General features: G+C 38.7%; 1 protein-coding gene across 1 annotated transcript; it reads right to left on the bottom strand.

Annotated features, from left to right (window-relative positions):
- Window positions 1-4,004: 4,004 nt before the first annotated feature.
- On the bottom strand, window positions 4,005-11,242 carry LOC101670459 (synaptonemal complex protein 3-like). Its single transcript, XM_004782374.2, has 5 exons — window positions 11,112-11,242; window positions 10,278-10,377; window positions 8,288-8,386; window positions 4,383-4,487; window positions 4,005-4,254 (listed from the first exon to the last, which is right to left on the bottom strand). Exons 1-5 carry the CDS (start codon window positions 11,240-11,242, stop codon window positions 4,201-4,203), a joined length of 489 nt encoding a protein of 162 aa, XP_004782431.2. The 3' UTR covers window positions 4,005-4,200.
- Between the last annotated feature and the right edge of the window lie 508 nt (window positions 11,243-11,750).

The following is an 11,750-nucleotide window of genomic DNA, read 5'->3' as shown; positions in this document are numbered from 1 at the left end:
AAGCAAGAGAAAAGCATATTGAACAAAAGCCAGTAAGTCCATATTCCTTAAAAGGAAAAATATATGCATATCTGAATTAAATACGCAGAGAACACACTGGAGTGTGCCCAGTGGCAAAATTTCTCAAGTGAGGATCTTTTTATTATTTTTTTTATTAACATATAATGTATTATTTGCCCCAGGGGTACAGGTCTGTGAATCGTCAGGCTTACACACTTCACAGCGCTCACCATAGCACATACCCTCCCCAATGTCAATAACCCAACCACCCTCTCCACACCCGCCTCCCCCCAGCAGCCTTCAGTTTGTTTCATGAGATTAAGAGTCTCTTATGGTTTGTCTCCCTCCCGATCCCATCTTGTTTCATTTTTTCCTTCCCTACTGACCAACCACCCCCCACCCCGGCCCTGCCTCTCAAATTCCTCATATCAGAGAGATCATACGATAATTGTCTTTCTCTGATTGACTTATTTTACTCAGCATAATACCCTCTAGTTTCAAGTGAGGATCTCCTTAAAAGTTTGAAATATACCACAACTTCTTTACCCATTCATCGGTTGGTGGGCCCTTGGGCCCTTTCCATAATTTGGCTATTGTTGATAATGCCGCTATAAACATCAGGGCACATATATCCCTTTGAGTTACTATTTTTGTATCCTTTGGGTGAATACCTAGTAGTGCAGTTGCTGGGTCTCAGGGTAGTTCTTTGTTGAACTTTTTGAGGACCCTCGATACTGTTTTCCGGAGTGGCTGCACCAGTTTGCATTCCCACCAACCGTGTAGGAGGGCTCCCCTTTCTCCACATCCTTGCCAATGCCTGTTGTTTCCTGTGTTGTTTATTTGGGCCATTCTGACTGATGTCGTCAGTCATTGTAGTTTTGATTTGTATTTCCCTGATGATGAGTGATGCTAAGCATCTTTTCATGTGTCTATTGGACACCTGTATATCTTCCTTAGAAAAATATCTATTCATGTCCCCTGCCCATTTTTTAAAAATTTTTAAATTTTTTTATTTTTTCAGCATAACAGTATTCATTGTTTTTGCACCCCACCCAGTCCTCCATGCAATCTGCGCCCTCTCTAATACCCACCACCTGGTTCCCCCAACCTCCCACCCCCCCCCCGCCACTTCAAAACCCTCAGATTGTTTTTCAGAGTCCACAGTCTCTCATGGTTCACCTCCCCTTCCAATTTCCCTCAACTCCTTTCTTGTCTCCATCTCCCTTTGTCCTCCATGCTATTTGTTATGCTCCACAACTAAGTGAAACCATATGATAATTGAGTCTCCCCTGCCCATTTTTAATTGGATTATTTGTTTTTTGATGTTGAGTTTTGTACACACATACACACACACACAGAGAGAGAGAGAGAGAGAGAGAGGGAGGGAGGAATATTATTCAGCCATAAAAAATAATGAAATCTTTCCATTTGCAACAACATGGATGGAGCTAGAGAGTATTGTGTTAAGTGAAATAAGTCAGTCAAAGAGAGACAAATACCATATGATTTCACTCATAAGTGGAATTTAAGAAGCAAATGAACTTGGATGGGATGGGGAAGAGAAGAAAGCCAAGAAACAAGACTTTCAACTGTAGAGAACAAACTGGTGGTTACCAGAGGGGAGGTGGGTGGGGAGAATTAGGTTGACATAGGTGATGGGCATTAAGGAGGGCTCTTGTCAGTGATGAGCCCCAGGGGTTGTATGGACATGTTGAATCACTAAATTCTACACCCGAAACTAATATTACACTGTATGTTAATTAACTGGAATTCAAATAAAAGTTTGAGAAAAAAAAAGTTTGAAATCGTACTTAAGACTTAATGTTTTGGCTTAAGGGGAAAATCCTTCACAACAACAACAACAACAACAACAAAAGACCAAAAACGCAGTATTTAAGGAGTAAACTGTCCCTTGATGTCAAATATTCACTCATGGTGGAAGACTCACTTCTTCCTACGTAAGAAAAGTAAGTTAGAAGTTAGAAAAAGAGAGTTTGGTTTGGAAAGAGAGAGAGAGAGAGAGAGAGAGAGAGAGAGAGAGAGAATATGAGAATGTTTTGGGCTTACTTTTTTTTTTTTTAATAAACATATATTTTTATCCCCAGGGGTACAGGTCTGTGAATCGCCAGGTTTACACACTTCACAGCACTCACCATAGCACATACCCTCCCCAATGTCAATAACCCCACCCCCCTTCTCCCAATCCCCCTCCCCCCAGCAACCCTCAGTTTGTTTTGTGAGATTAAGAGTCACTTATGGTTTGTCTCCCTCCCAATCCCATCTTGTTTCATTGATTCTTCTCCTACCCACTTAAGCTCCCATGTTGCATCACCACTTCCTCATATCAGGGAGATCATATGATAGTTGTCTTTCTCTGCTTGACTTATTTCGCTAAACATGATATGCTCTAGTTCCATCCATGTTGTCGCAAATGGCAAGATTTCGTTTCTTTTGATGGCTGCATAGTATTCCGTTGTGTATATATACCACATCTTCTTGATCCATTCATCTGTTGATGGACATCTAGGTTCTTTCCATAGTTTGGCTATTGTGGACATTGCTGCTATAAACATTCGGGTGCACATGCCCCTTTGGATCACTAGGTTTGTATCTTTAGGGTAAATACCCAGTAGTGCAATTGCTGGGTCATAGGGCAGTTCTATTTTCAACATTTTGAGGAACCTCCAGGCTGTTTTCCAGAGTGGCTGCACCAGCTTGCATTCCCACCAACAGTGTAGGAGGGTTCCCCTTTCTGCGCATCCTCGCCAGCATCTGTCATTTCCTGATTTGTTGATTTTAGCCATTCTGACTGGTGTGAGGTGATATCGCATTGTGGTTTTGATTTGTATTTCCCTGATGCCGAGTGATATGGAGCACTTTTTCATGTGTCTGTTGGCCATCTGGATGTCTTCTTTGCAGTAATTAACCTCTATGTGAGTGCTGCAGTGTTCATGTCCTCTGCCCATTTCTTGATTGGATTATTTGTTCTTTGGGTGTTGAGTTTGCTAAGTTTTTTATGGATTTTGGACACTAGTCCTTTATCTGATATGGGCTTACTTTTAAAACAGGGAAAACCATAAAACAAATAGAAGAGTGGGCTCTAGTGGCCATAATTAAAAATATTAAACCCACAGAAAAACAGGAGAAAGACAGTCCTCTCCTCCAAACAGGCATATTTTCGTTGTTGTTGTTCTGAATGATTCATGAAAGGAATTTCAGTAATTTAGAATATATTTAACTGATTTATTCCAAACTAGTTCACAAACAACTTCGTGCTTATGAAGTCGAGTTTCATTTCCAATCGAAAATTGGAAATTTCAATTTCCAACTGAAAATTTCATATAGTTATGTATGTAAAAAGTGCACCAGAAAAGACAAGGTGTAAGAATTAATTTTTCACGTTTTTAGATGAGCATACAATCACCCTTCCATATACTCACTGGATATTAAACTTGCAAAACCAAACTTTCTAGGTAATTAACCTCTAAAGATAGGCATGAAATATTTAAACCATAGGTAACTAAGTACATGTATATGTTGATAAAATACTTTTTAATCCATGCTAAGGGCAGGTGTCATTTAATAAGGGACTAAAATCAATTAAGTGACATTTTAATTTTTTGTTGTTGTTGTTGGAAGTGGCATATTCACAACTTCATGTCTCACAAGTCAATATTTACATATCTTATTCAGTTGTCTTAATGATTGTTAGCAGTTTCACTTATTCTGTGACACAAACTTAAGTTGCCTTTAATAAATTTTTTTATTTTGTGGAGTAGACTGTATTTCAAATCTTATCTTCATTGGAATTGGTTCCGTAACTTTACGAGTATATGCAGAAGTGTGTATTCTTTCATTATTATTATTTTTTCTTCCAGGAAGAGCAATGTAACCTTCTATAATTGTACTTTCTATCTTTGGGGACTGACACAGATTCACTGAAGCATACTTCAATGTAAATCATCTTTATTGCTGAAATTTAATTGACAGTGTTAGGGAGAAAAAGTCGCCATTGCTACCAAAGTTCTGAACGTTTCCTGCATGTAACTATGGGATTGTTGCTACTCACATAACTGTTTAGGCCCACAGAAAGAGGGGCTTGCACTTAAGCCAACAAGTAACAAGATGTAATCATTTAAGCTGGAATTGTTGGACCACAATTATCATGTTACTTAGTTCAAGTCCTTTCTTTAAATATCATCAAAATAACAGAGACTGAAGAGACTTTTGAACAGTTGCCACCTCTTGTTGCTGCTATTAAATGAAAGGAGAGAATATACTCGTTTAGTATTTATATAAGGATTATACTTATAACAGCAAATAGACTACTTCAACGTTTAAATCAATCCTTAGTTTTCACCTTTAAATATTACACTACTTACATGTGCCATCATAAGGTGTTTTTGCAACACAACCATTTCCTTCCCAAGTTCGCTCTGTTCACCAATAAGAAAATTTTCCTGATTCTTCTCTAAGTCTTCTTTACTCTAAAACAAAAAGCCTAGTCCAGTTACAAACCACCATTTTTCTTCTTATGTTCAAAACATGCAAAACTAAATTTCAAAAGTACTACATTTTTTAATATTCCAGTGATGTCCATTATCTTATTTGAAATAAAATTCTAAATCACACAGGTAGACCAAAACATTCACTAAGAAATATTCTAAATATTAGATTCGAGTGAATAATAATAAGAATCATCATCATCATCATCATCATCATTATTATTAATTATTATTATTTTAAGTGGGCTCCATCATGGGGTTTGAACTCACAACCCTGAGATGAAGACCCGAGCTGAGCTCAAAGGTTGGGCGCTTAACTGACTGAGCCACCCAGATGCCCCAAAATACTCTTATTTTAGGAGACACAAGTACAGTACGATTTGCTCAAAACAATGGGTTAATGTCTAGCAGCTAAGGTCAAGCTCAAAATAGACTCCAAAATAGAAAAGGAGTGGGAGTGCCTATCAACAATCGCTGTTTTTGAAATCCAGTAATGAGCTTTCTAATGTCAGGTAATGACACGTTTATTATCAGTAATAGTCAACATAACATGATTTCCTTCAGGGGAATAAAATGACCTGTGATGTGTCCTCTACAACTTATGAAAGACACAACCCACTTTTTATATTTTGCTATTCATTCAACAAGTGCTGAAATAGTGCGTACCATGTAGAAAGTACCATGTTGAGTGTTGTGGGGGAATTTAAAAATGAATACACAATCTCTCTCATATTCCAGGGCCAAGAGCAAACGTAAACAGAAATGATACAAAAATCTTATGATAGTTATAGAAGCACAATTTGTTGCGGCTGCACAGCAGAAAAAGGAGATTAATGCTGATCTCGTTGGCAAAAGAATAAGATTTCAATAGGTGAAGAAAGAGAAGTTAAAAACATTTCCAGGGGAAGGACATAAATGGAGCATAGAAGTAATAGTTTAGACGAAGCAGTTATTGGGAAGGGTGGGAATAAAGACAAAATGTAGCAAATAAAACTAAAAAGGGCATCATGTCATGGTGAATCTTTGAATATCTAAGAGTTTACAAGGGGGAACCTGCTGACAGGCTTTCAAGAGGGGAGAACTACCTTGTAGGAAGATAATACCCGCAGACCTAGGGAGGATGGAGAGATCACATGAGTGTTTAATAGTAGAAGCAAGGGACAATGAGGTCCTCAGCTAGGGCTGCAGCAGTGGGAATTCGAAAAAAGAATTTAAAGTACCATTGCAGAGGTTAAGTACCACACAGCCCAACAGTAACTGGAGGGGGAGGATAAGGAACCACAGGAGTCAAGGAAAACGGGAAATTTCCAACCCTAAGTGGTTACACTGGGCAATAACATTGAGAAGAAATAATTTCTGTTAGTTTACGAAACCTCCATGCCACCCAATAAATGGTCTTCACAGAGCATTAGAACAACACACTCTCCGCTTGGAAACAATTTTAATATTACTATTTAGTATATGTTTAATCCTAAGATTCTTTAAAGAATACTTATTTTGAAATTATATCACTAGTTCTTAAACATTCCAGTTAGTTTAGAAGAGTGACATTTCACCACGTATTTGAACAAGATTCTTTTAAGAACAAATTACATGATCATCTCAAAAGCCGCAGAAAAAGTATTTGACAAAATTCAACGCTCTTTCAATATAAAAACTCTCAACAAACTAGGTACAGGAGGAATGCATCTCACCATAATAAAGCCCACAGCTTTATGACAAGCCCACAGCTAACGTACTCAGTGGTGAAAAACTGAAAGCTTTTCCTCTACAATCAGGAGTAAGAAGACAAGGTTGCCCAACCTCACTACTCCTACTCAACACAGGTACCAGGGGACCTAGCTGGAGCATTTTGGCAGTAAAAGGAAACAGAAGGCATATAACCTGGAAAGGAAGAAGCAAACTTGTCTTTGCTCGCAGGTAGCATGATATTTTTTTTAAAGATTTTTATTTATTTATTTGACAGACAGAGATCACAAGTAGGCAGAGAGGCAGGCAGAGGGAGAGGAGGAAGCAGGCTCCCCACTGAGCAGAGAGCCTGATGTGGGGCTCGATCCCAGGACCCTGAGACCATGACCTGAGCCGAAGGCAGAGGCTTTAACCCACTGAACAACCCAGGTGCCCCAGGTAGCATGATCTTATATGTAGGAAACCCCAAGGATTCCACACATGCAAAAATCCCTGTTAGAACTAATAAATGAATTCAGAAAAGCTGCAAGTTATCAAACCAACACACAAATGTCAGCTGTATTTCTACACACTAACAATGAGTTCCCCAGAAGTGAAATTAAGAAAACAATCCCATTTACAACCACGTCAAAAAGAGTAAGATACTTAAGGAAAAACACTTTTACCAAGGAGGTGATAAACTCGTCAGCTGAAAACTACAAAGCACTGATGAAAGAAATTAAAGACAACACACATAAGTGGAATGATTTTCGCATGCTCAGGACATGGTTCAGTGGGTTAAAGCCTCTGCCTTCGGCTCAGGAAGACTTAATATTGTTCAAATGTCCATACCACACAAAGCAACATACGGATTCAGTGTTATCCCCATCAAAACCCCAATGCTATTTCTACAGAAATGCTTCTACAAAGCAACCCTACAATTCATGTGGATCCACAAAAGACCGTGAATAGCCAAAGCGATTCCAAGAAAGGACAACAACAACAAGCTGGAGCCATCACACCTCTTGATGTGAAAAATATATTCTAAAGCTACAGTAACAAGAACAGCTTGGTACTAGCATAAAGACAGATGTATAGACCAATGGAACAGAACGGTGAGCCCAGAAATAAACGCTCACATATACAGTCAGCTGATTTTTGACGTGGGGGCCAAGGATACAAAATGAGGAAAAGATAGTGTCTTCAATGAATGAAGCTGGGAAAACTTTATGTCCACATGCAAAAGAATAAAAGAGGGTAGGTGGGTCGTCTCGCATTAGGTATCCTTAGGACATTAGAAACAATGACGACGACAAGGGTACCCTGACCAAAAACAGAAGGGGGATGGACAGGATTCCATCCATTCCCAAATGAGTGTACAGCTGTATGAAGAAGAGGTCTGTGTCACTGAGGAGGATTCGCTAGTGTGGAAATACGACTAAAGGTAATCTCAATTCACAAGCTGATAGCCTTACTCAGGCTTTTTTCACTTTCATTTTCATTCTTTCATTCTCTGTGCTGTCTCTTGCAATTACAAGTTGGCATATGAAGCCACTCTTAGTCACGTTGATAACTCTGGAAGCAAATATGCCATGAAATACTTAACAAAATGCAACTGAAAATAAAATTGGCTACTTGCTGTTTAAGAAACATCAGCAGCACAAAGGAAAGTAAATGACATCGAGAAGTGATTTAAAGTCTTCCTACTTTCAAGCTACAAAGTCATCACTACTCTCCTAAGAAAGACTGACTCTGGAAAAAATAACCATGATTAAGTTGTTAATAAAGGATCGGTCTCATGCACGATATGCATATTTATTGGCAAAATTCCCAATCTAGCATTCCCTGTCTTGAGTAACAGCCACAAAACCATTAATGAATCTGAAAAGTAAAAGTACATTTAGCATTTATGTTAAATCAGAACAATGAATTCAAAATGGAAAATGCCTAATTAATTTTAATTGATTTCAAAGGCATAACCAAAATGTTTTTGACATGTATTAAGAAAGAAAAACAATTATTTTCTACTTCCATATATATATATATATACATATATGTATATATATATATATTACATTTTATCAGAAGACATTGTGTTACGAAATTCAGCAGACCTTTAAGAATTGCTCATACAACTCTTTAATTGCTTGCATTCTCTGGCTCTGAACAATTCTAGAGCGTTGTAAAACCTTTTGTTGCTGTCGAAATATATTCTACAAATATAAAAGAAAAAAGAAGCTGTAATGACCATTCTGGTGAAATTTAAAATCTCACAACAAAAAAATCTAGATTCAACTGGAGTAGTTTTTAAATAAATATTTTTTTAGTATCTTCTCTTTTATCAAATATTATGACCGAGTTTACATCATTTGTGTTTACCGGTAACATAGAAAAACACAATAGTCTTATCTGCTGGTCACTAAGTAGGAAATTTCCTTTCTTAACAATATTCAAATCATATATCTTATTCTTGTTGATTTTGAAATCCACACGCATGATCCCCCCAATAACCCTTCCATGATCTTCCTATTCCTCCACCAGTGAACTTGTTATATCCCTACTTAGCCGCTCACTTTCAGAGTCATACCTTGGATTTTTGTCAGCCCGATAACTGAAACACCTACATGATGTTATGAATGGCAAAGACTTACAGAGGAACTATGTACAGAAACTGGTCTGAACCATTTCAAATAAGCTTATTATAGAGGAGCTTACTTAAATCCTAAAAACAGACAAACAAAAAACAAAACAAACAAACAAAAAACCTGTAAGTACTCTTATTATGCTCCCTTTCGTAAATGAGGAAATTGAGGTTCAGAGGAAAGCAGTTTGTCCCTCGTTTCACAGCTAGCATTTAGAAAAATCAGAACTGGATCCCAAAAATCACTGTCCCAGTGTCCAGGCTCTTGACCACTGGACTACGCTCTTTGCCCATTTTCCACAACATTCCACCTCTACCTCCCTGTGTTTGTGGCCTACTCTCCGTTTCCTATTACAGCTCAGTGCCCTGGCAGAATCTGACATCCATTGGGTGAACACCTTTCACCGCCCCTTGTCTCCACCCTCTGTCCTCATTTTCCCCCTTTCCAGATCAATCTATGGTCAACGGTCATACCTATACCTTTGCTTATATACCTTGCCCCCTTCTCACTCTGTTGAGGTACACAGCTAACGTCAGCCCAACCCTGGAAAATCCAGCTCTCCAGCTTCTCAGGTGCAGCCACAACCATGAGTACTAGTCTCATGTAAATTTATGATTGCTATGACACCCAACCCAACCTGGACCAGAATGTTGGTTGGCGATGGTATTTCCCTTGTCCAGTCACTGGCCCACTCTCAGGGAACAATTCCAGGACTTCTCCTTTGCCCTCAAAAAGCAACATCTCCCCCACCACCCTTACTCCTAAATGTGATACAGGCCAGTCCATTAAGAGGGAACCGTGCCCTGAGCTCAATGACCCGTTCAGGAACGAGCAAATGACTAAAACTAGGTTACCGATGGCAGTCTGGGGGACTTTTCTGCCAGACCTGTGGAGAAAGGCTATCTCGGTACACAGGAGTAAGGGTGGTGGGGGAGATGTTGCTTTTTGAGGGCAAAGGAGAAGTCCTGGAATTGTTCCCTGAGAGTGGGCCAGTGACTGGACAAGGGAAATACCATCGCCAACCTGGTGGTGAATCTAGGATTGTAAGATGCTGTCATGCTTGACCCCATGGAGAGGGCCTATCAGGAGACGGAGACAGAGCCCCAGACAGCACTGCCCAAGCAACCTTTACCCAGACCCATTCAGCAATACCTGGCGCAAAACTCCCTTTGACACCTTCAGATAAACCAAGGGCATCCCTCTTTTGTACTTTGGCAAATGTCTGTCACTTGGAACTGCAGGAACCTCAACCAAGAGAGGAAATAAAGACCAAGGGCTACTGTGAGTAGGATGTGCGCCTATACTTTTCTGATTTCTCTGAGATCGAGGCCCAGCCACACAGCCAGCAACGGAAACAGGACTCTGGCTCAAATCTATGGGTCTAAAGATGTGGCTTGGCTCACCACTCCTACTCGAGACTTGGTTACTATAGATTAATTATAAAGCTAAGCCCGATACCAACAGCTAGTTTTTCTTCTTCCTCCTTGGTTTTCTGCACATCTGTATCCCACTCTTGAAACAAAGTTAGAAACTGCTGACAGTATTCGTGATAAAGCTTCTGCCTGTAAAACACAGTTATGAGTAAGTGTTATACTTTGTATCATTAAGAAAAAAGTAAACCCACTCAAAACCAAATTAACTGAACATAAATTATACTATAAAGGGAGAAGGGGGCGATCACAGCTGACATTTTCTGATGGAAAACAGCAAAATAAAGTGGATGGCTTACTCCCAATGCTAACCCTCACTCACTCCTAACTGTCTAAGAGGGATGCTATCCCATATGACTTAGCTCTTGAAAACCAAGGAAGATTTATTGCATTATAAATATTCCCCAAAACTGCATTTTATCTACAAGGGGTTTTGTTTTTACTTTTGCTTTTTTCATTTCCATTCACCTGCTGAATAACATATAGGCCGTGGAATGATAAATAGATTCAATGAGGGTGCCATGGTCACTTACGTAAGACAAGTTTCCCAAACAGTAACATTTCACTTTCTCCCCCACTGCGGCACAATAAAGATTGTTTTTTAATTTTTAATTTTACTTAAATTCAATCAATTAACATATAGTGTATAATTAGTTTCAGAGGTAGAGGTCAGTGATTCATCAGTCTTATAGAACACCCAGCGCTCACTACATCACACGCCCTCCTTAATGCCTGTCACCCAGTTACCCCTTCTCCCTACCCACCTCCCCTTCAGCAACCCTCAGTTTGTTTTCTGGAATTAATTGGTCATCACAAATACTAAGAAATGACACACAGCTTCTGGTTCCAAAACCCAACAACATTACCTTTGCTCTTCCTGGGTCTTCCAAACACGCTCAATTTTCTGGTTAATGCTTTTGACAGAAGCTCTGGTATCCATCATGCATCTTTTTCTCTTTGCATAAAAAATCCTTTTAGTGTCACCTATATTAAGCATACGTAATTATTAACATTTGATGCTGAAAGCTATTCTTTGCAGTTTATTCAAGACAACACAGGCAATATTGGATCAGCAGCATTGGAAAGACAACTAGTGTTTTTTTTTTAAAGGCCTCACATCAAAAATCAAGATTATTAATCTTCAAGATGAAGTCGTCATTATTCAAGATGGTTTTTTTTCCTGTGAAATCTTTCAATTACTCGTATCTGAATTCCAATTCATTTATATATATATTTTTTGCCTGCACACACCCTTTATTTAACTTATCCTGGAAAAAGAGCTAATAAACAAAAGTTACTATCTTCCAAAATGTGTAAAAAAAAAAAAAAATGAGGGGGTGGGGTGGTTCCTCGATGACAGTCTTTAATTTTCTCTTGAAAAGACAGTTGTAGAGGCTAGTCTTTAATAAATGTATAAAATATCCTTCAAATGAAAGGACTCACTGAGATGGATTCTCATTAGAATTTAATATATAAAACACACTTTATCATTCTATTTTAAAAGT

The sequence above is a fragment of the Mustela putorius genome, unplaced genomic scaffold, assembly GCF_011764305.1.
Source record: "Mustela putorius furo isolate JIRA1106 unplaced genomic scaffold, ASM1176430v1.1 tig00003899_pilon_pilon_pilon, whole genome shotgun sequence".
In the NCBI taxonomy this organism is placed as follows: domain Eukaryota; kingdom Metazoa; phylum Chordata; class Mammalia; order Carnivora; family Mustelidae; genus Mustela; species Mustela putorius.
This window is presented reverse-complemented; position numbering and strand designations above follow the sequence as displayed.

Bases quoted from the DNA above. Each gene is read 5' to 3' on its own strand.
- LOC101670459 (XM_004782374.2), bottom strand. From the start codon at position 11,242: ATGCTTAATATAGGTGACACTAAAAGGATTTTTTATGCAAAGAGAAAA. The intron at 8,387-10,277 runs GTTGGTATCGGG...TTATATTTGTAG, and splicing joins AGGAAGAAGAAAAACTAGCT to AATATATTTCGACAGCAACA. The intron at 4,488-8,287 runs GTCTGCTGAATT...TTTTTGTTTTAG, and splicing joins TGTATGAGCAATTCTTAAAG to AGTAAAGAAGACTTAGAGAA.